The 22,014-nt window shown below is 53.6% G+C and overlaps 1 protein-coding gene across 4 annotated transcripts in view; it reads right to left on the minus strand.

Moving 5' to 3' along the window:
* Positions 1–22,014, minus strand: part of ASB2 (ankyrin repeat and SOCS box containing 2) — a 48,097-nt gene that overhangs the window by 15,215 nt on the left and 10,868 nt on the right. For 2 of the 4 annotated variants that reach the window (XM_033419303.2, XM_004262362.3), the window contains 5 exons: positions 13,921–14,197; positions 6,883–6,981; positions 3,625–3,791; positions 2,617–2,772; positions 338–583 (listed from right to left, as the gene is read on the minus strand). In XM_033419303.2, the coding sequence (XP_033275194.1) occupies positions 338–583; positions 2,617–2,772; positions 3,625–3,791; positions 6,883–6,981; positions 13,921–14,126 (874 nt within the window). In that variant the 5' untranslated portion in view covers positions 14,127–14,197. Of the gene's footprint in view, positions 1–337; positions 584–2,616; positions 2,773–3,624; positions 3,792–5,573; positions 6,422–6,882; positions 6,982–7,482; positions 7,647–13,920; positions 14,198–22,014 lie in introns of those variants that run through there. The other 2 variants (XM_033419311.2, XM_033419316.2) reach the window with 2 other exon arrangements.

Genomic DNA, 22,014 nt, shown 5'->3' on the forward strand with positions numbered 1-22,014 from the left:
AGATAAGTCCCTTCCTCTTTCTGGGCCTCAGATTCTTCATTTGTAAAATGAGGTTGTTGGGCTAGGTTAGAGATGGCTAATGTACAGCACGTGTGCCACCCCACTCCAAGTTTGTGCCTAATTGCGGGGATCACTTGTGGAGCTCAACACATTTCCGGCTGAGCCTAGACACAGCCTCAGAATCCTTCTCAACACAGTACTCCCGGAAGATAGCATCACTCAGTCAGAGTATATCCGTAGAGGACCCCTAAACTTGCCTTCCCTTAGAGTTGGTCTCTGAGGTCCTTCCCAGCTGTGCCCCTTGGGAACTCCATGACCCAGGGACCCTAGCACTCACCGTGTTTGGTCAGGAACCTCAGTGCCTCCAGCTGCCCACTCTGGGCGGCCACGAACAAGGGGGTGATGCCATAGGCATTCTTGGCTTCCACCTTAGCACCTCTGCTCACCAGGATCTCCATGACCTCCAGGTCATTGCGAGCAACAGACTCGTGCAGAGCCGTCCAGCCTCGGTTACAGCGGTGGTTCGTGTCCGCGTTGTACTGCACCAGAATCCTCACCGCCTCCACGTTCTTGCGCTCACAGGCTGTGCCCAGGGAGAAGCAAGATGGTCAGCAGGGCCCCGGCGGGAGCTGGCCAGCCAAGACTTCATTCATTCGTTTGTCCATCTACCCATTCACTCATCAGCCGTAAGTGGATTCACTCAACAAATATCTACTGGATCTGCACTAAGTTTCAGTCTCTGCATAAACCTAGGATATACAACTAAAAGTAATAGTAATACGAATGAGAATTAATATTTGCTGATATGTGTCTGGCACTGGTTATGTGCCAGGCACTCTATTCTAAGCACTTTGCATAATTAACTAATTTAGTTCTCCCAACCACCCTTAAAGGATGTAGTGTTATTCCCTTTCACAGATGAGAGAAATGGGGCACAGAGAAGTTAAGTGACTTGCCCAAGGTCACACACATAGTAAGTGGCAGAACTGGGATTCAAATCCAGGTAGTCCGTTCTGGAGTCTCTGTCCCCTGGAAGGTTCTGGAATGCCCCTACCTCATCTCCCTTTCCAGTGTTACCTGCTTCGGTCCTCCACGAGCCAGAACGGGAGGAGGAGGGCAGTGCCATCGTCCTGATCAAAACACTTCCTCAAAAGCTACTCACTTAATTTGGGCTAAAATCTGTCTTCTGAGTCTGCTCAGACGTCGCTTATAAGCCTCATCTTGCAGTGGGCCCTAAACGCAGCCTTAGCGCTGGCAGAGCTTCTACCAGGGAGGCTGGGCACTTGTCCAAATTAACCGTCCCTAGAAGCTTCTCTGAGTCAGTCAGAGGGGGTGGTGAGAAGGAAGGGGGGCTGCCTGTGTAGTGCTTCAAACAGGACCCCAGGCTTGGTTTCCTCACCTGTAAAGCACAGATAATGGAACCTTCCCGAGAGGATGCCGTGGGAGGGTGGAGAGAGGTAGCATACGAAGGCTCTAGGGTGGAGCTTGGCACATCGTGGAGCTCATGCAGGACAAGGGCCCAGGCTTCAGCTGTGAGTCACCCAGCACATTGGGCGCTCTCTCTGGGTCAGCTGAGGCTCCAGGTGATGGCTCCAGTGCCCAGGGGACATGAGTTCTAGGCAAGACACTTCCACCACAGGTCTGCAGTGGACCTGGCTCCTGCTGCCTATGGAATGTTCCAGGTGCTGGATACCAGACACAGGGAAAGTTGGAGATTTCTGTAGTTTTTCAACGTGTAAAGTTCCTATCATTTTGGCAAGCCCCAAAGCTGATTGCTTAAGCGTATAGGCATGAACTAAACACTTGATCGTGGAGTAGTTCAGAGTGTGGTGCTGACATCCAGCTCGCGGAGTTTAGATCCCAGATCTGCCCTTGCTGGCTGTGTGATCCTGACTGCCTCATGTCAGTTCTCTGTGCCTTACGGCTTCATCTGTAAAATGGGATACTAGCATCGCCTACCTCGTACGTGGATGGATATGAGGGTTAGAAAAAAGAACAGAGTTAGTAAGCACTCAATAAATACCAACTGTCATGAGTATTCGGATTTTGACCCTGGGTACTGCCAGGGCAGCCAGTGAATGTCCTTGGATGATGTATTGGGTAAGCCAGGAGTGTTTCCTTTTCTCGAACATCCTGGAGGTACAAATTCCCTCTCACGCCTCTTTGCTTTTGCCTATGCTGTTCCCCTTGCTTGTCCAGCTGGTAAATCCCTCCCATTCAGGCTCAGCTCTGGGACCCCCTCCTGCGGATGCCCTCTTCCACATCAGGGCCCCTCCCCAATGTTCCCAGGTGCCTTGTGCCAAGCTCTTCAATGCCAGTAGCTAACTATTACATCATCTGCGAATCGACGCCCACCAGATGGGGAGAGCACATGGACACGGACCGTATCTTTTCATCTCAGGGCTCTCAGCACGCCTGGCCCATGGGAGGACTTGGGAAATGTTGACTGAATATGTACATGAATGAATGGTTCAACTATGGAAGTTATACATCTAAAGGAGGCTGCATCATCAAAGTAGACCCCCTTGGGGAGTTGTACAATTTGCAAGCAATCCTCCCCATTGCCCACCTAGTTTCTGGACCCTCCCTCGGGGAAGCCCACCCCAGTGGGCTCACCTTTGTAGAGTGGTGTCTCTCGGGCCTTGTTGGAGATGTCGGGCTCAGCCCCAGCCTGGAGCAGGGATTGGAGGCAGTCCAGGTGTCCCCTGCATGTCGCCAGGTAAAGGGCCGTTTCCTCCTGCAGGGTGCGCTGGTCAATGATTGCCGGGTATGCTGGGGAGGATAGACCAGGAAATTCAAAAGGAGGAAGATACCCACCTCCCCCTCCAACACAGGGGTGGTCCCAATTTCCTCCCAGTTCCAGGGACAGATGTGAGTGGCCTCCACCTGAATTTACCATCCACACTGCCACACTGCCCTGGCCTTGGATTCAGTCACTTTCACAGGGCTGTTTCAGCTTCCCGGTCATATTAATCCAGCTCAGATGCCACCTCCTCTGGGAAGCCTCCCCTGGTTGAACCCCCTCCTTCTCTGAATGGCCCTGTCCTTCCCTTACACTCCCACCAGCCACTGCCAGAAGTCCGTCTCATGTAGTCGCTCCTGCCCTGGAGTGTGGTGGGCTGCCTGGGGTCCATGCTTCTTGAGAGCAGAGGTAACTCCTGCCTGCAGGTGTTCCCCATCCACATCTGGCCTGGGGGAGAGCCGAGGCTCAGAGAGGAGGCATGATTTGCCCAGAGTGTCACAGCTGCTGGAGACGGCCTTGGCAGGGCCCAGGCACAGCTGCGGTATTTTCCACACCAAATCAGCCCCTGGAACATTCTCGAACAAACTGGCAGTGGCTCTCCCACAAGTCAGCCTTCCCTCATTCCTTTTCTAGGAATTCGGCCCTCCTGTCCTGGGAGGCCTGGAGAGGTGGCGGGATGGGCGGGGCAGCGCTGGCGGGATGGCTTGCTTCCCCAAGCACTTCCTTGCTTCCCACTTGATGACTTTAACTCTGCGAGCGGGGTGGTAGCTTTGCCTTGCCCCTTTCACCATGGTGGTGGTGAGGCAAAGCTCCGCAAGGAGAGTGCCCCTGCCCGTGCGTCCGTCCCCACCTGTGGCTGCGCACAGAGCCCAGCGCCTCACCTTGGTGCAATGTCTTCAGGCAGCTCAGCTGGCCGTAGTAGGCCGCCTCGTGCAGCGGCAGCCAGCCCTCCTTGTTGGGCTCTGCGAGGTTCTTCCCCGCCTTGATCATCGCCTTCAAGGCCTCTTCATCGCCTTCCTTGATGGCCTTTAGCACAGGGTCCACGGGCCTATAAGAGCAAGGGGCAGGTCATTCCTCCGGACTGGGGCAGGCAGAGGCAGGGCCAGGTGGCCTTTCTCCCAGAAGGAAAGCAGGGCGTGCTGGTGACCAGGAGTGGGGCTGGCTGTGGGATCGCACAGTCCTGCTTGGCCCTGCTACTCTGGGACAGGTGCTCAGCCCCTGCAGCCGTGTCCTCTCAATAAGGAGAATAATTTTTCCTAACCCACATGGGTGTGCCCTGGAAACTCTGCCCTGACCTCGGCCCTGACCTTGGCCTCTCTGACTCTCAGCCCTGTCACGGCTTCCTCAGCCTGCCTGTGACTGGGTCAGCCTCTCCCTGCCTCCGGTCCTAAGCCCTCAGCTAACCACTGGCTTTTACATGTCTTTGATTGTTTGCCCACTGTCTGTCTCCCCCACTGGACTCTGAGCTCCAAGACCACAGGGCCCGTGTCTTTCTTTTATCCCTTATGATTTGGTTCCCACGGCACAGCTCAGTGGCTGGTCCATAATAAGTACTTAATAAATACTTGCGGCTTGAAAGAGAGAGAGAGAGAGAGAAAATATGAAAGGAAGGGAGGGAGAGAGGAAGGATTCAGAATTTAAGAACCCTGACAATTATTTCACTCCTTCATCCCTTCTATTTCCAAAAAGACAGCCTCTTCCCTGTTAGAGTTTTGCTTGTGTCTTTGGGGATTGTATTTATATCTCTTTCAACACAGTCTTTGCAATGGCTTCCTCTGAGCGTTTGGAGGACGCACTGGCCTAAGAAGATAAAGGTGAGGGCTCTGGATCGGGCTTTGCCAGTGTTCCGTCCCCCTGTGAGCATCCCTGGGCCTGGAGTATTCCCATGCCTTTATCTCCAAGTTGGGTACCACACTGGGAAACTCCACTAGAAACATGGCCGGCTCATTCACTTCCACAGATGGAAACCAAGGATCCCTTTTAAAGAGCTCCTTGGTGGCCAGAAGAGAATCAGGGGACCCCTCTGTCCCTGCAGCTTTCAGTGGCTGCATCTGCTATACCAAGACCATTTCTACCAGGAGGATTCGGGCTTCCAGTGTCGGCCCCCCAAAGGGATGGATAACTGACCCCCTGGAGGTTTTAGTGATAATTAAACTCCTTCCCTGAACATAGCACTCCAGAGTTTACCAAGCACCTCCACCTTCGGGGCCTGTTTGCACTAAGACAAAGGCGCAGACCCTTCAGAGGGGGAGTCTGTACAGTGAGCACCTCTCTGGGGTCTTCCCAACCCCTTTCCTTTCTCCGGACCCTTCTCCTCACCTCTAGAACTTTCAGCTGCTGAAAGATTTAAGTACCTGAAGGATTAATACGTTTGACACCTTCACAATTTAAAACTTCTGAATATCAAAAAGATTTCAGGGCTAATATGAAAGATAACTTCTTAGCTTGGCTCATCCAAGCACTTCGTTTGTTCGTTCGTTCATTCATTCATTCATTCATGCACTGAGCTGGCTTCCCCCATCCTTGGAGAGTCAGTGAGGACAACAGACTGCTGTGGGTCCACTCTTGGGGAAAGAGCTGCGTAAGTGGTCCCATTTCCCTGATGGAGGAGGTGAGACCGGAGGCAGGCCTTGTCCCAAGGCCGTCATCCCTGTCAGTGGCCACGATAGGCCCAGAGTGTCTCCAGGGCCAGCCCCTTTACCCTCCCAGCTGCTCCCCCCTCCAGCATGAGCAGCACTTCCTCCTGACTCTCAGCCTCTCTGGTTATTAATAGCTTCAGAGCACAGATACCGGTTAAGGACAGACCCAGCAAGGACGATGGGTAACTGACCAGATAAGCCCTGAAGTCCCCATCAACGCCATCACTGCCACCTTGATGAGTTCCGCTCACGAGCGGCCCAGAGCAGCCCCGGTTGGTGTCAGGAAAAGCCCCAGTGGGGTAGGTGTCCTGTCTCTCCCAGAAGGTCTCCTGTGGGACCCGGCTGAAGTGGAAGGGAGGAGGGCTGGCTGTTCTTGTGGCTTTGGCGGGTGTGCGGTGTCATGAGAACATTCTTAGGACGCACCGCTCAGCTTGGGCCTCGTCCAGCTGTGGTGCAAGGACCCTGGAGTGCTCAGACACACACACCGCCAGCTTCTGTACGAGCTCAGCCAAAGTGCCCGCCCCAGGGCTGGGGGGAACTGCTGCGGGTATCAGACCATCAGAGACCGAGGAGCTGGACAGGACCCTGGAGGCCACTCTGTCCTCTCCAACCTTCTCTACGGAGAACGGAGACTAAGTGAGGGTCAGCGACTCACAGGCAGTCTCACAGGAAGTGGCAACAGCGCTGAGACCAGAACCTGGTTTCGCTTTTCCAGACTGTCAAAATCCTACCTGCAGCGCCAAGGAAGAGAGGGGTGGCAGGGCTTGAAAAGGGCTGGGAAGAAGAAACAAAACATAGGCCAATTGTCTCCTCCCCACAATGTAACCGATCAAGGAAATAGGGGCTCCAGCGATGGGACCGCTTTTTTGTTTTTAGCTGCTTCTGGGGTCGAGCAGAGAAGGAAACAGCACAGAGCTACTTTCTAAGGACTCACCTAGCCCAGCACCCTGGTGCCAGGCAAACAGAGCCTTTCCTGCAGCTCGGTTATCTTTTGGTTTTAGCACCTGGCACTTAATAAATAAAGGCAACGAAGCAAACCAAAACTTGTGGGTGTGGGCGTCGTGGGTGTGCTCAGATAGACCCACGGTGATGGCATGTGGGAAAGCGAGGCAGAATGGGGGGCTGACTCATCGGCCTCAGCTCTGAGCCCCTGGAGTACTAGAGCCGTCTCCCCAGTCCCCCTCTCGCTGGGTCCCCAGGTTCAGAGCCCTACGGGGCTACTCCAGCACGCAGGGCCCATTCTGGGGGAACTGAGGGGTTAATCACAAGCTCAGCCTGGCTGGCAGTTCCTAGAGGATGGAGCCTGCGACCACCAAGCCCAGCTCAGCAGGAGCTGCTGGGTCTCAGGGGGACACACCTGGGAGGGTTGTTCCTTGGAGTCCCTCCAGAGTACCCCTCTTCCTGGGGGCTGTGGGACTGCTTCCCATCCCTGCACCCCAACCCCAGTTTAGAGGAGAATGAGCTTGGATGGTCTGGGGGGTCGTGGGGGGGGGCACTTACGCCAGCTGGAAGGACTTGCTGCGGTTGTATTTCTGCATAACCTCCTGGAACAGGCCCTTGCGGGCTGCGGTCGTGGCGCTCTCAGGAGACACAGCGGACCTGGAGGGTGCAGGGCAGGAGTGAAAGAGGGAAAAATACTCTGCATATGAGAAGCGGGTCATGGCCGGAGGCAGGAACGAGGATGGAGGGAGAGCGAGGGGGAGAGACTGACAGACAGACACAGGGCTCTGAACCAAAGCAGATGGCCGGGTCCTCCCTGTGCGCTGGACACAGCTGCTGTGCCTCCAGATTATTTTTGGCCCTTGGAGGAAGCCCTGGGAGATTTAAATGACCATATAAGACAACAATGAGGTTAACCTCACCCCACCCCCGAAGGTCCCCCTCCCCAGCAGCCACGCAGGAGGCAGATATGAAGCAAGGTGACATTCTTCACCCAGGAGGATGTGAGGAGCAGTCAGCAGCAGGTCCCAGGATGAAAGGGGCTCGGTCCCAGGGCGGGCCAGGCTGGGTCCCCACAGGGATGGACAAGAGATTCACCGGGGTGGGGGGCTAGGAGAGCACAGCTGGGGCGCCAAGCCAGGTCTGTGCTCCCACCCTCACCTCACTGGCTCCTCCTTAGAGGGTCCTGCTGTCCCAGGGTCGGGAACAAGCAGTACAAAGGGTAGAGCAAAAGGATGCGCGAAGAAGTTCATCGGAGTCAGGGCTTGGAGTCAGAGTGACACGGGTTCAAATCCAGGCTCTGGCACTCCCTGGCTGTGTGACCTCAAACAGGTGCATCTTCTCTGGGACTTAGTCTGGTGAGGCCTGAATGCGTGAATGGTGTAAAGTGCTTACCAGAGGGCCAGGCACAGGGCTCCACACGTGTCCACCATTCATTGCATCATTATTTCGTCTCTCTGAGTCTCAGTTTTTCCCACCCCACTGGGCTGTTGTGAGGACAGGAGGGGTGAAAGGAGGGGAGGTGGCCACTGCACAGATCTGGATTGGTTGGAGCTGGAATGGGAACAGGGCATGCTGGCCCATCTTCCAGCGGGTTGGGGACCCTGGTGCAACAGACACCCCAGCGGACCCGGCCTGGTCTCCTGCGCCCCTCTGCGGAGTCCCCTGCGGGATTGGGAAGGGTGTTGCTACAGGTGACCAGCATCCTGTGGGCCACGGAGGTGCTGGAACTGTGACCCTGAGGCCCGGCAGATTTTGTGGACACCCTCAGCCAGGCCGGGGCACAGGGAAAGGGAGGGAGCAGAGAGAGACGGGAAGGATGCCAGCCCCCTTCACCTGCTGCACCACGGTCATCACCTCCCACCTTCCTTCTCCCCCACCTGCTCCTGAGCAGCGAGGCCGAGTGTGATGCCATGAATGCTAGAGCGGGTGCCAATGCCACTGCCTTTCCTAGACTCAGAGACTGAGGCTCCTAGAGGCAGGAAACGGCCCCAGGCTCACACGCAGCTGCAGAGTCGACTCCTGTCTGCCGCGGAGCTCCGACACATGCTCCCTCCTCCAGAGGCTTGGTGCCTCCCGCCCCTTTGTCCCTTCTTTGGCTCTCAGGCTGCCACGCTGACAGGCCCTGAAACTGGGAACAAGCCCCCACCCCTCTCTGTGCCTCAGTTTCCTCCTTTGCAAAATGAGGAAGCAGGACCTGACCAGGGGTTTCCTCGCTGCTGTTGTTGCTGTGGAGCCTTCACTGCAATGAGCTCACATGGAAACTCAGGATGCCATACAGATCTCACACCACATCCTGGGGACAGGGGTGCAGAGACTGGCCCTGCCAGGGCCCCTTTTCCCCAGCCCTGAGAGCTGCTGTTTCAGTGTCATTATCTGCACTTGCTCCCGGCCCTGAAAAGCGGAGGATGCTGGGCAAGACAGAAGCAGCCTGAGGCCAGGCCCACCTGAGCAGTCCCCAGCCCTGTGGTCATGACAAAGCCCTGGGCTTCTATCTCTACATGGCCCTGGGGACCCGGTCACTCTCATCATTGATCCATGTGTGGCCTCCCGTCACTTTTTGTTGTTAGAATGCTTTTAGCCAGGTAAAACTCATTGATGAAAACCTACCCACCACCCTAAAATTAGGACATATCTCTGACGGTATAATAATAACAGCAACAATGGAACGGTGAGGCTGGTGGGGATGGCAGCGAGATGGCGACGGTGACATTCCCTCACGATGGGGCATGGCTTCGCCTCCTTTCTATGCTTGCACAGCCTGTGCTAGGGCCTGGGGGTGCAGATGGATGGCATATTTCTTTTTGTTGATCCCCAGGTGTTCAGAGGCTCACGGGGTCGGGCGGGGGTGGTGGTGAGGACACACACCACCACAGAGCCGCAAGGGAGGGGCTGGGAGAGAGGCAGGAGGACCCGCTCTGGGCGCTCTGAAACTGAGCGTGTTAACTAGGCTTTAGGGGCAGGGAGCATGAGTGCTCAGAGCCGGAAGGGGAGCCAGGCCGCTGACCAGGTTCCGTGCTCTTTCTGATCAAGGCGACAGGCCCCATTTCACCTCGGGTCCAGAGCAGGGAAATTCCCAGCAGAGAAAACCACTAGGGCTGAGTCATCAGAAGTGAGAGGAACATGGCAGGATGTGGGCAAAGGTCATGCCCTGGAAGGGGCCCAGGTAGGGCCCCACGTCCTTTGTGTGGGCGGGCAGGTGGGGGTCGGTAGTATGTCACCATCACCAGCTCCCAACAGCCCTGTCCTGGGGTCCAGCTGGTCCCGGCTTCAGACACAGGTCAGGCTCGGTGAGAGTGGGGACCAGGGCTGTGATGACAAGGCCCCCTGACTTCTCAGTGGGCCCTGTCTGAGTTAATGAGAAGCCCAGGCCAGCCCTGGGAAGGGTGTTACATTGGCCTGGACCTGGCTGAATGCGGGTGGCAAGCAGGCGTCTTAATAGCAGAGGGAGCTGACAAATACAAGAATCTTCCCATGCCTGCCACCGAGCAGCATCCCATACCTGTCCTCCCATCTGGTCCTCACACGAACACAGGTGTCATGAGTACAGGGCCTGGTACCACAGGCGCTTGATAAATTTAAATGAATGAAACAAAACAAGCAAACAAAAGCCTTTGTAGGGATAGTGTCCCGTATGGTAATCTTGGTGCTGCGTTGTTGTATGCCAAGACCTCAAATTCCTGGAGAACCAGCCCGCTGCCCTCTTGGCTGGAGAAAGGAAGAGCTCACACGGGATTGCCCCCTCCAGGCCCATTCCCCCCATGAGAGTTCTGTATCCCCCGCACCCACTGGCCAATGCATCCTTTCTGGGCTGGCCAGAGAGGACTCACATGTAGAGAACATGGATTCCAAGCTGCAGCAACTTCTGCCTTCCCATCCATGGCTAAGATTCATTGAGAGCTTGCTTTGTACCAAGTCTTATGATGGGCACATGGCACAAGTCATCTCATTTCATCCTCTAGTCCACTTTGTGAAGGAGATGAAATTGGCTCCCTTTTGCAGATGAGGAAACTGAGGCTCAAAGAGGTTTGCTTCCTCTAGCCTGTTTGGCAAACTCCTATTAATCCTGCAAAACCCACCTCCTTGACTAAGAAGTAGATCAACCCTTCCTGTGTCCCTCTGACACCGAAGCAAGCCTCTTTGCTGCATCCATCCTGTTGGATGATTATGTACCTCTGGGCCTTTGCCCTCATTAGACTGAAAGCTTAGGGAGAACAGGAACCAGGCCTGATACACATCCAGGTGCAGGGAAGTCACCTGGCACATCGTAAGTGTACGGTAAGTGTAGGTGGCTTATTTGAATTGTTTGCAGCTGTGCACACGTCAGCCCGAGCAAGTTCCTGCTTCAGGCTTTCTTCCTTCTTCTTCTTAGAAATTGAACCTTAAATAAAATGCAGAAGTTTAAAGACTGGAAGACTCAGCTTCCTGGAGCCACTCGGACTGCTATTTTCGTACCCTTGGGCTCCCTGTTCCATGAGTGCATGAACCCTACTTCTCCACTGGATGGGACGTTGGTCTGCCTTTCAGGGGGCCCTCAGCGGGCCAAGGCTTGGAAAATGATCCTCATACACGTTCAGACTTCACCCCTTACCTCGTGGTGGGAGAGGAACAAATTGGAAGATGACTTTGAAAGGGAATATTATATTTTCTCTGGGATGCTGAGCTGACTTTCATTTCTAGGATCCCAAAGACCTGCTTGACCTTTACGTCCACATTTGCCATTTTGGTCACAAGCTGATGAAATAAATTATATTTCTAGAGAATTTTATTGGATTTAAAATGCAGGGACTTCCCTGGTGGTCCAGCAGTTAAGACTCCACGCTCCCAACGCAGGGGGCCCGGGTTCGATCCCTGGTCAGGGAACTAGATCCCGCATGCCGCAACTAAGACCCGGCACAGCCAAATAAATACATATTTTTAAAAAATGCATTGATTTGCCTAAAAACATTCATTGGGCATCTACAATGATCCAGGCTCTTTGCCAGGTACTGAGGATACAAAAGTGAGTAATATCTCTTCCCTGTCCCCAAGGAGGTCACACAGTGTCCCTGGGGACACTCTCAGGAGTCCGGGCAATGCCTTCCTAGGGTGACACAAAAGCTTGTCCATGATACAGAGGCAGCCTTGAGATGGGCACTCAGGGTCCTCAGGTAGGAAGAGGAGCGAAGTTGTTCAGGCTGCAGGATGTGGGACAGCACCCACCTCATCTGATTAGCTTTTCATAAGAATACTGCACGGTAGGCCTGGGCAAGTTTTTGTTATTGCCATTTTAGGCATAAGGCTGCTGGGGCTCAGAAAAGTCAAGTAACTTGCCTAAGGACACACAGCCGGTAGGTGACAGAAGAAGGAGCCGAACCTCCCAACCCACTCCTGTTTCCACTCTAGTCTGCCACCTCCTCACTCATTCACCCTTTCATCCGTTCACCAAGAGCTATGAGGTGTTGCCACGGGTCAGGCCCTGTGTGCTAGACACGAGGCCTCACCAGAAGGAAGACGGCTGAGGCCGCTGCCTTCAAGGAGTTCACAGGTTAATGGCAGAAAGAAATACATAGACTGTTGTAGTCAGGGCAGTGAAAGAAACAGTCAGGAAAGTAAGAGAGCAACTTGCCTGACCTGGGAGGCTGGTCAAAAATGAGGCGGAGCTGGCCAAGTGGAGCCTCTGGGGACATATGTGATGTCCGCTTTCTAAGCCTGCCGGGGGTCTACTTAGATGAACACTATGATATTTGGGGGAAAAAGTGGACAAGGACCCTATTGGGCCCCATACTTACTGTGACACCATGTCTGAGTGTGAGCACAAATCCGTGTGTCTCTTGTTTGGGGGACCCTGAATCTCTGTGGGGAGACGTCTCTTCAAGGTGGAGGAGGGACAGGAAATAGAGAGAGGCTTTTGCAGAATCAACGGAGCTGGGCAAGTGTCTGAACTTCAGGGTGGGACAGACCTTGGTTCAGTTCCTGGCCCTGCCGGGCGCGTGTTTTGTCATACGTAAAATGGGCACAGAAACGTCCACCTTGCGTGGCTTTTGTTGGGATCAAGTGAACGCCTGTGGGCTGGGCATGTGGAGGAAGAGAATGTGATTAACAATCCCGTGAAAGGGATTTGCTTCCCTAGCAGGGCCCAACCCAGCCTCCTTTCGGAGATGAAAGGGCAGAACAGAGCCTAGGAGGCTTCAGGCCACATCAAGAGTGAGGAGATGCAGGCTGAATCCTGCCCTGCCTGACTGTGCCTGGATCTTGGGTGAGGGCCGCATGGCCTTGGATAAGTCCTTTCCCTGCTGCGTGAGCGCTTTCTTTCTCAGGATAAATGTTTACACCCCACGTGGAGCCGCCACTTCCTTACCACTAGAGGAAGGAGGAGGTCAGGGCCCAGTTCTAATGTTTTCAAGTGTCTACAGCACTCCTGGAGGGGGTTCCCACGCTGGGGAGAAGGCTGCAGAGGTCCCAGGACGTATGGCTTGTGCTGCAGGCCGGGTTGGAGGGAACTTGCTCTTCTCTCTCTCTGATCCCTCTGAGAAAGAGGAACCTGTGGTCTGACTTAGGCTGAACCGGCCAAAACAGGAACCAGGGTCTCTAGAGCATCAGCCACCACGAGTCCTTGGCCCTGGGCTTCTGTTTTTCAGATTGGGTCTCAGGATGGGATGTCCTTGTGGTCAGCTCAGTAATCTGGAGCCTTCATATTCCTTCCAGCTGCCCAAGGAGGTTGCCTGCCTTCCCCTTTAGGGAGGGGGCTCCTGAGTGATGGGCATCCCAGGCCTTTGCCCAGCCTTCCTGGCAGAAGTGGTCCAGCCTTGGAAGGGCCAGAGTCACTTGGGGAACACCCTGGTAGGTTTCATCAGGGCACAGGGTCAAGATGTACCGTCACCCACCTTCATCCGTGTCGACTGGCTCTGGACATCGGAAAAAGTCTGTTTATTGTTGCTGCTGTTATTACCATTGTTGTTTGAGGTTCAGAGAGGTTAAATGACTTGCCCAAGGTCACACAATTCAAAATTGCATCTGTGGAACTGCAGTTGTGGCCCGTGTCATATTTCTACTGGTGTGACATGGAACTGCTCTAGATGGTCCTGCTAATGGGAGGATGAGGTTGTGCTGAGATGTGTAGCCGGAACAGGAGGCAGGATGGTTTTGCTGGGCAGATGTCATTGCTTCTCAGACATGTTTTTCCAGGGAGATGGCATAGAAAGGGTTGGAAGCCCTGGCCAGATTCAGAACATCAGTTCCTTTGCATCCAGACATAAAGCCAGTGGTACAAGGTCGAGCCATGGGCTCTGGAATCAGATAGCTCCAATCTCTGCACCACTGTCTGCTAGCTGTGTGACCTTGGGCTAGTTACTCAGCCCTGAGCTTCAGTTTCCTCATCTGTAAAATGGGAATGTAGCATAGAGCCTCCTAGAAGGTCCTTAGAGGATAAAATGAGGCGAAGTGTGTACAGCACTCAAGGTGGCACTTGGCGCCTTCAGAGCTCAGTAAGTTTAGATAACAAATGAAAGTCATTACAGTGTGAGAACGCATCTTAGAGACCAGGATAACTTGGTCTTGGACTAACAGTGTTTGGGATCTGTACCTGATGGACGCCCCATCGGGCCTCCCCTCCCTCACCTGGTCCACGGGTAGAAATGCGCAGGTTCGCGGTTGACGCGTGTGGACACAGCGGCCTCAGTGGTGGCTGGGCCCCGAGTCTTGTCAGCCAGGCTCTGCTCAATGGCCATCTGGACCAGCTCATCCTCGCTCAGGCTTCTATACAGGTTGTACTCCTCTTGCCCAATGGCACGCTGTCTGCCCTGAGCACTGATCTCCGTGGCCATCCTCTTCCACCTCTCACCTTGGCCTCCAGAAGACACTCAGTGGGGAGGAGCAAGCATCAGATCAGAAAAGTCTGTGAGGAGATCAAAGCCACCCTGGTCACTAAGAGCTATGCAAGGTAGCTATGTTTACACACAGGGAAGGCTGTGCTTTCTTGTGGCAATCACACAATCATTTTTCATCCATTCATTTTGTCATATGATCCACCCAACCACCCATTCATCTACACATCCATCCACCCACTCATCTATTCATCACTCCACCAGCCTATCTAACTATCTGTCCAACCAGCCACCCATCTATCCAATTATTCATCGTCCCACACATCCAGCTGTCCACCCACCCACTCATTTATCCACTCACCCTCCCATCTGTTCACTTAGCCATCCATCTGTCCAACCATCTAATCATCTATCCAACATCCATGCTCCCATCCACCCACTCATCTGTCTAGCCAATCATCCAACAATCCACCTATCTCTCCATTATTCACCCTCAGTTGTATCTGTCTATCCACCACCCATCCATTTATCCATCCATCCATCTATACATCTATATATTCAACTAACCATCCACTCATCCACCATTCATTTTTCCATTCCAGACAGCCTATCTATACACGTGTGCATGCATCGTTAACTGAGGGATTGTTTACTGAGCACCTCTTCTATGTCTGACACTCTTCTAAGCACTGGTGATACAGCAACACGATCCCAAGAGACAGAATCCCTGCCCTCAAGGAGATTACACAACCGTGCCCACATTCCTTCCTTCCAATCATCCAACAACACCCTATCCATGCGTTTCTCTGCCTTGTGCTAGAGGTGAGATTATTAGAGATGAATCACATGATCTAGTTAAAACCGATGGTTAAAATCATTTGCCGTGTAATTCCAGGGACTGTCTTCTTAAAAAAAATTGCCTTAAGGAGAAATGGACTTTGGTTGAGTCAACTGCTCTTAGGAAATGAAGTCAAATCAGCTTAGCCTGATTTTCATTGTGACCGGCTCACATGCAGTGTGGCTGTAGGTCAGTGATTCTGAGCCCTGACTGAAGATTAGAGTCACATGAGATCTTTTCAGAAAACACCAGTGCTGTAATTCGGCAAATATTTGTTTGCTCGGCGAATATTCACCCTCCCCTTTCCCCTGGAGGCAGAATGTTGCCCCTTCCTTCCCCACTGAGCTTGGGCTTGGCCGTGTAACTTGCTCTGGCCAATGAATGCTAGTGGACATGATAAAGCAGCCACTTGACGTGCGCGTGTGCAGTGGCACTCGCTCTTCTGCCATCGCCAGGACTCCCCCTTGGAGCCATTGCCCTTTAGCTGGGCCCCAGAGTGAACCCACCTGGGGTTGCCACAGCCCAACCTGCACAGAGGAGCTCTGTCCAGTGGGCCTGCAGCCTGAAGCTGGGGAGCCCAAGCTGAGTGACCCAGCCTGGCCTGGCCTAGATCGGCCTATCGACCCGCAGCGCCAGAGCACGAGACTAAATGCTTGCTGCGGGTGCTTTGTCATGTAGAATTCTTGTGGCTCTAGTTAACCAACACCCAAAAGACTAGGCCGGGCACTTCACAGAGAGGACATCTAAAGGGCCAACCACCAAACGCAAGGGTGCTTAACTTCCTAAGTGTTTGGGAAGACCTCAGATTAAGACCCCAATGCAATACCACTATACACCCACCAGAATGGCTCAAGTGAAAAAGATGGGAAATGGCAAGCGGTGGAGAGGAAGTGGAGCAACCGGAATGCTCCCCACTCGTGGCAGAAGTGTCAAAATGGGATGGCATTTGCTAATGCTGGGCATATACGTGTCATGTGACCCCAAATCCCACTCCAGTCTCTATGCCCAAGACAGGTGTACATATGTTCACCAAAAGACAACTTTGAGAATAATTCATAGCAGCGTTATTCAAAATAAACCCCAATGGGGCTTCCCTGGTGGCGCAGTGGTTGAGAGTCCGCCTGCCGATGCAGGGTACACGGGTTCGTGCCCCGGTCCGGGAAGATCCCACATGCCGCGGAGCAGCTGGGCCCATGAGCCATGGCCACTGAGCCTGCGCGTCCGGAGCCCGTGCTCCGCAACGGGAGAGGCCACAACAGTGAGAGGCCCGCGTACCACAAAAAAAAGTAATAAAAATAAAAATAAACCCCAATGGAAACGCCCCAAATGTCTATCAGCGTTTGAATGGATTACCGCACTGTGGTGTATTCAGGTGATGGGTAGTGTATGCACCATTGAAATAGTCAAACTGCCGCTACACACAGTAACAGGATGCATCTCACAAACCCGAGTGAGCAAAAGAAGTCAGATAACAAAGAACATACGTACACGATTCGATCTGTAGAAAGTTCAAGAACAGGCAAAACTAACTTATGGTGACAGAAGTCGGGAGAGTGGTTACCTTTGGGGGTTACTAAGTGGGAGGGAACATGAGGGGGGCCAGTCACGCTGTATTTCTTGATCTAAGTGGTTACATGGTTGGTTGGTTCCCTTTGTAAGAATCCCTGGAGCCGTTCGGGTATGATCTGTACATTTCTGTACATGATACCACAGTAACACATCTACTTAAAAGAATATAAAACTGGTTCTAGAAAGGATTGGTGTTTGGGCCCCGTCTCAGACCCATTAAGTCAGAATCTCTGGGAGTGTGGCCTGAGCATCCCACTTCTTTGAAGGGCTCCACGGGTGACTGGGAACCACCACTTGGCAGGAGGACCAGCCATAAAGCACAAGCGTGGGGGGGGGGTCACCCATCTGGGGTGGGAGCGGGGCGAGGGGTGGGATCTGACATGGGCTGAACCCTTGGTAGATACTCTTCCATCTACTTCCTGTCACAACCCTAAGAGTAACACCTACTGCTCTGTAAGGCACTAGCGAATGAGAGTTGTTATTACCACACAAATGTGGGTTTTCCAAACACAGCTAGACGAGGCTGCAGCTCCGAAGGCAGCACACAAGGGCACCTGGGGACGGCGGTCCTGCGCCCTGCCTCAGCCTTCCTGGGGTCATTCCCCTCCACCCGCTTCTCCCCACCAATTCTGCCTGGTTCAGTCCTTGATTTCCTCCTGCTTGGCCTCAGCAGTGGCCTTCATGGTGGTCTCCCAGCCCCACACCCCAGACCTCACCAAGTCCTTCCTCTGCCTAACAGAATAAAGCCTGCACGCCTGGCCTTGGCCTTCCACCTCTTCAAAATCCAGTTCCCATTCTCCCTTCACCCTCTTCCTCTGCATCCCTGACTTTCCAAGTAAGGCGAGGGCACGCCTCTCCCCCAACCCAGCCGTGGTTCCTACCCCAGTGCCCTTGCTTGAGCTGTGCTGGACACATCTCCCTCCTTCCTGCATTTTAAGAACTCCTTCTCATTCCTCAAGGTCCAGAGCAAGTGCCTCCTCTTCCAGGAAGCCTACCCAGTTTCTTCCAAGGAGCATTCTGCTGCTAGAACTTCTCCCTCCGGGCTGTGGTCAGTAATTCATGTGTGGACTTGACCCTGGGTGGTCTTCCCAAGGCCAATGCCTTACAAGGGGAGAATGCCTGGTTCAAGTTTACTGTGCGGGTGGCTGTATGTCTCCACTATCGTAGGGTACAGCAGACCCTCTTGATTGCCCACCCAACAGCCATTTCCCCCAATTTCTCTGATAGCAGAACCTGGCTTTGTTCAGGCAGCAGTGTGCCCTCTTCCATGGATGAAGCATGACTGTTCCAAGACAATTGGGACAATCTCACCCCCTTGGCCAGTGACTAATTTAGGGGTAGGCATGTAGCCTGGTTTTGTCCAAAGAGACATAAAGGAAATTCTGCCAGGGTCTCCCAGGAAGGACTTTCCTTTTCCTAATAAAAGAGAAAGCAGTGAAGAAAATGACTCCTCGCCACCCCTGCTTTGTGTTGGAGGACTTGCTGCTTGGAGTGGTGGCAGCTATCTTGTAACCATGAGAGGGACAGTGTCGCAACAGTGAGTTTGACGGAGTGAATGACAGGTCTTCTGAGTCCTTCATTATATTGTTGAGCCGCTGAACCAGTGCTGGGTCTGCCCATCCTGGCCTGCTTATTAGGTAAAGACTGAAGATCCTTATGGTTTAAGCCAATGTTAGGTGGATTTTTTGTTATATGCAGTCAAAAATCATCTTTAAGCATGGTTCTTAGGCCTGACCGAGAGTCTTGAAAACACGCCAAGGCTCTAGTCCCACCTGAGACCATGAGCTCAAAGCCTCCAGGGCTGGCGGCCAAGCATTGCAATGTTCAAGGCTTCCTTGATAATTTTAGTAGGTAGCCAGTGCTGAGAACCACAGCTCCACATCAAGAGTCAGGTAGCTGCTCTGTGCTCCACCCTAGGGGAGGGAAAAGGGACATTCTGACCTCAAAATTACTTTGTGCCTAATGTTTGGGGTACTATTATTATTATTATTACCATCATTATTATTTTGCAGCACCGACAACCTCAATTTTGTTTATTGTGTAAAGAGAACGGCAATCAAGAGACTTGGGGGTTTACGTCCCAGCTCAGCCACGAGCGTCTCTCTTTCTCTCTCAGGCTCTCAGTTTTTCCATCTGTTAAATGGCGGGATGGACTAGAACCTGCCCTCCATCCCTTCCATCCTGGAAGGGGGCACTGTGCAGCCAGGTGGTCCCCACCCCCAGCTGACCCAGGCCCTGCTTCCCACCCCTTCTTTGCTTCCCTGTGCCTGAGGTCCCTGCCTTGGCTTTTCCAGAGCTGGAGTTTGGCTCTACCCCCACCTGGCACAAGGCAGAGGCTCAGTTCATGTGGTGCTACCCTGACCGGAAGTGCCGATGCCCAGTGCCTGCCCAGCGTCGTGGTGCCCTGGCCTGAGGGCATCTGCTCCAGACCAGGGGCGAGGGGGAAGAGCACAGGACTAAGAGTCAGGGACCTGGGTTATAGTCTCCAAGTTGATGCTAAAGTGCTGTGTGACCTCAGCCACATCCCTGTCCCTCTCTGGGCCTTAGTTTTCTCATTGCAAAAAGAGGATTTTGGCTAGAAGGTTTCCAAGGGTTCTTCCAGTTCTAAAGCTTCTACAACTCGTTGAGATGCTTGGTTAGCTCCGTGCTAGTGAACACCAAACTCTCTGTCCCTGGGAGTCCCTTATGGTCACTTCAACAGGTCCACCGTATGTATAGAGCTTAGCATCGGTCATGGGGGAATAGCGAACCAAGCAGGAATGGAAGGATCTCAGATCTGAGTGTCAGGAACCCTAGGTCTAGTTTCAATTCTGCAACTTACTAGCTATGTGACCTTGGTCAAGTCACTTCCCCTTCTGGGTCTCCGTTCCTTTATCAGTAAAAATGGGAATGAGACAACCCACTTCACCATGTTGAAGGGGCCATATACATGTGCTGGTCGAGTGCAGGCAGCTGGGAGGGGGCCCCTCCAGCCCCTCACGCTAAGGCAGCATTGGCCCTGCAGCCTGGTGTGGGTAGCTCAGAGGTACCCGGACAGCACCCAGCTCCAGCGAGCACCCCTTCCTTGACCAGATTCCTAGGGAGGTGAGGACAGCCAGGTGATGGTTCCCTGGAACTGCCATGTCCCGCAGCTAATTCCAGACTCCCAGGCCCTCCCCCGTGGCTCACACAGCGTCCAGAGACTTTCCCTTTTGTCACTTATTCCATGGCATTGCCCCAACAACTGCCCTAGAAAGTGAGAACGTTTTTTGTTGAATTAACTTATTCATTCTTATGCATCCTCTCTCCCATTTGATAGACGAGGCAATTAAGGTTCCGAAAGGGGAAGGGAAAGGTTTGCATGAGGACAGGCAGCTGGAAAGTAGGATTTTGAGCCCAGGCTTCCTACCTCAAATCCAGTGCTCCTTCTGGGAATTCCAGGGACACCAATCCAAGTAAGTGGCACTGACAAGGGTTCTGAGCAGGCAGGGGTAATATAGCCATCCTCACCCAACCCGGCACCTGCGCGGTGGGGACCACGGTGGGTTCCCACAGATGGGGGTTGACCTTGAAGGGACCTTGAGGGAGAAGAACTTCCCTCCCCTCACTGTGGGGTCGGACATCTCTTGATTTTCCCACTGAGATCCTTAGCCTTTGAGGGGCTTTGAGTGAGTCCCCATCTTTAGAATCCTCCTGTTCAGAACGGAGACGCTGGTAAGTACTGTGGTTAAGGAGGTGGTGGTAGAATTAGGAGGTTCAAGCACGGACGGGTCTCGCGCTGGGCCTGGCCGCTGGTAAGGACGTGTATGATACCAGCTACTTCCCCATCATTGGGCCTGTGCAGTTACAGGCTAGGGCTGCTGCCAGGGACACTGGCAGGTGGAACTGTTCAGTCTTAGCATGAGGGGGCAATTAAGAAGCAGCCTATGGGGGACTTCTCTGGTGGTCCAGTGGTTGAGACTCCACGTGCCTACTGCAGGGGGCACAGGTTTGACCCCTGGTCGGGGAACTAAGTTCCCGCGGGCCACGCTGCATGGCCAAAAAATGAAAAAAATAAAAAGGAAAAGAAGCAGCAGATGGGGTCAGCTTGGCCGGGTTCAAATCACAGCTTTGCTGGTTGTTAGCTCTGTGACCTCTTAGAAGCTCAATTTCTCCACCTTTAAAATGTACCTAAAAGAGTACCTATGTCATGGCAGAGTGAGGGCAGGGGTGAGGAGGTGAGATCCTGGGTGATGCCCTGCCCCTCTCTTGCCCTCAGTTTCTCATCATCTTCGTGCTGTCCAGCTTGATTTCTGAGGCCTCAGCCTGGGGGCTAGGCTACCTTCTGGGCCTGAGTCCTGGAGAGAGGCCAGCGGTCTCAAGGGACCCTCTGGGAGGCTGATTGGGGTTAAAAAATAGCCCTTTCCCAGGGAAAGCGAGAGTGTAGTGGGCCCTGCCAGTCGAGCCAGGGGCCTGCAGAGGGAGCGGTGGTCGAGAGTAGCTGATCCAAGGCCAGCTTGGAACAGGAGAGACTGGAGCCACCCCTGAAGCTTCCAGGGGCTCCTCTTTTGCCTCCTTTGTGGGGCCCCAAATTCTGGCTCCAGGGGAGCCCCCACCTCTCCCAGGGCAGCTATAAAATGGGGATAACAGTGGCTGTGACGGGGCTCCTTGAGTTAACACAGTAAAGCACTCAGAACAGTGCCTGGTCCATCCACAGCCAGTGCTCTTCTAAGCTGGGCCTCAGTTTTTACATCTGTGAAATGGGCATAGAAACATGGACGCTTGCAGGACTGGAGTGAGGACTAAATAATAGCATTTGAAAAGTGGTCCTTCTTCCCCCCAGTTCCTTCCCCTCTCCACAAGTCCAGGCTCTCTGACAGCCAGGGTCTCTCTGGGAGCTGCGGTGGGGTCTCTGTAGCCGTTTGGGGGCCTGCGGCGGGAAGAGTGGCTTCCTGGATGTTTTATCAGAAACTGGGGGTGGGAGGTGTGGCTGGAAGGGTTGCGGGCAGAAAAGGGACTGGCAGTCATCCTCCAGGGCATCAAGTTCCCCCTCAGCCGGGGACTTGAGTCAGGAGTGAGAGCCCAGACAAGAGGCTTCCTGTCCTCTGCTCATCTGCCTTCCCTTCCCTCCCCTCCTGGCCTCATCCCCTGGCTAGTCACCCTTCCAGACGCAGTTCACGCAGCTCCTCCACCAGGAAGCCTCCCTGATCTGACGGCTGAGGCGTTCAGAGCTGCCTCCAAGGGCACCCCTGACGTTCTAGTGCTCTGACTGCCCACTGTGGGCCTGGCTCCCTAGAGAGTCTGGAAACTTCCACAGAGCAAGCCTGTATCACATTTGTGCCATAACCCCAGGACATACCCAAGGCCAGGTACACAGTAGGTACTTAATAAATGTTGGATGGGCAGGCGAATGAATGATTAGGTCAAACCTTGGAAGCACAGCTATTATGAGAAGACACTGTGCGTGGTAGAGGGCGTGACCACAGGTGTCTGACCGCCTGAGTTCAAAGCCCGCTCTGCCAC

The sequence above is a fragment of the Orcinus orca genome, chromosome 2 (assembly GCF_937001465.1).
Source record: "Orcinus orca chromosome 2, mOrcOrc1.1, whole genome shotgun sequence".
Classification (NCBI taxonomy): domain Eukaryota; kingdom Metazoa; phylum Chordata; class Mammalia; order Artiodactyla; family Delphinidae; genus Orcinus; species Orcinus orca.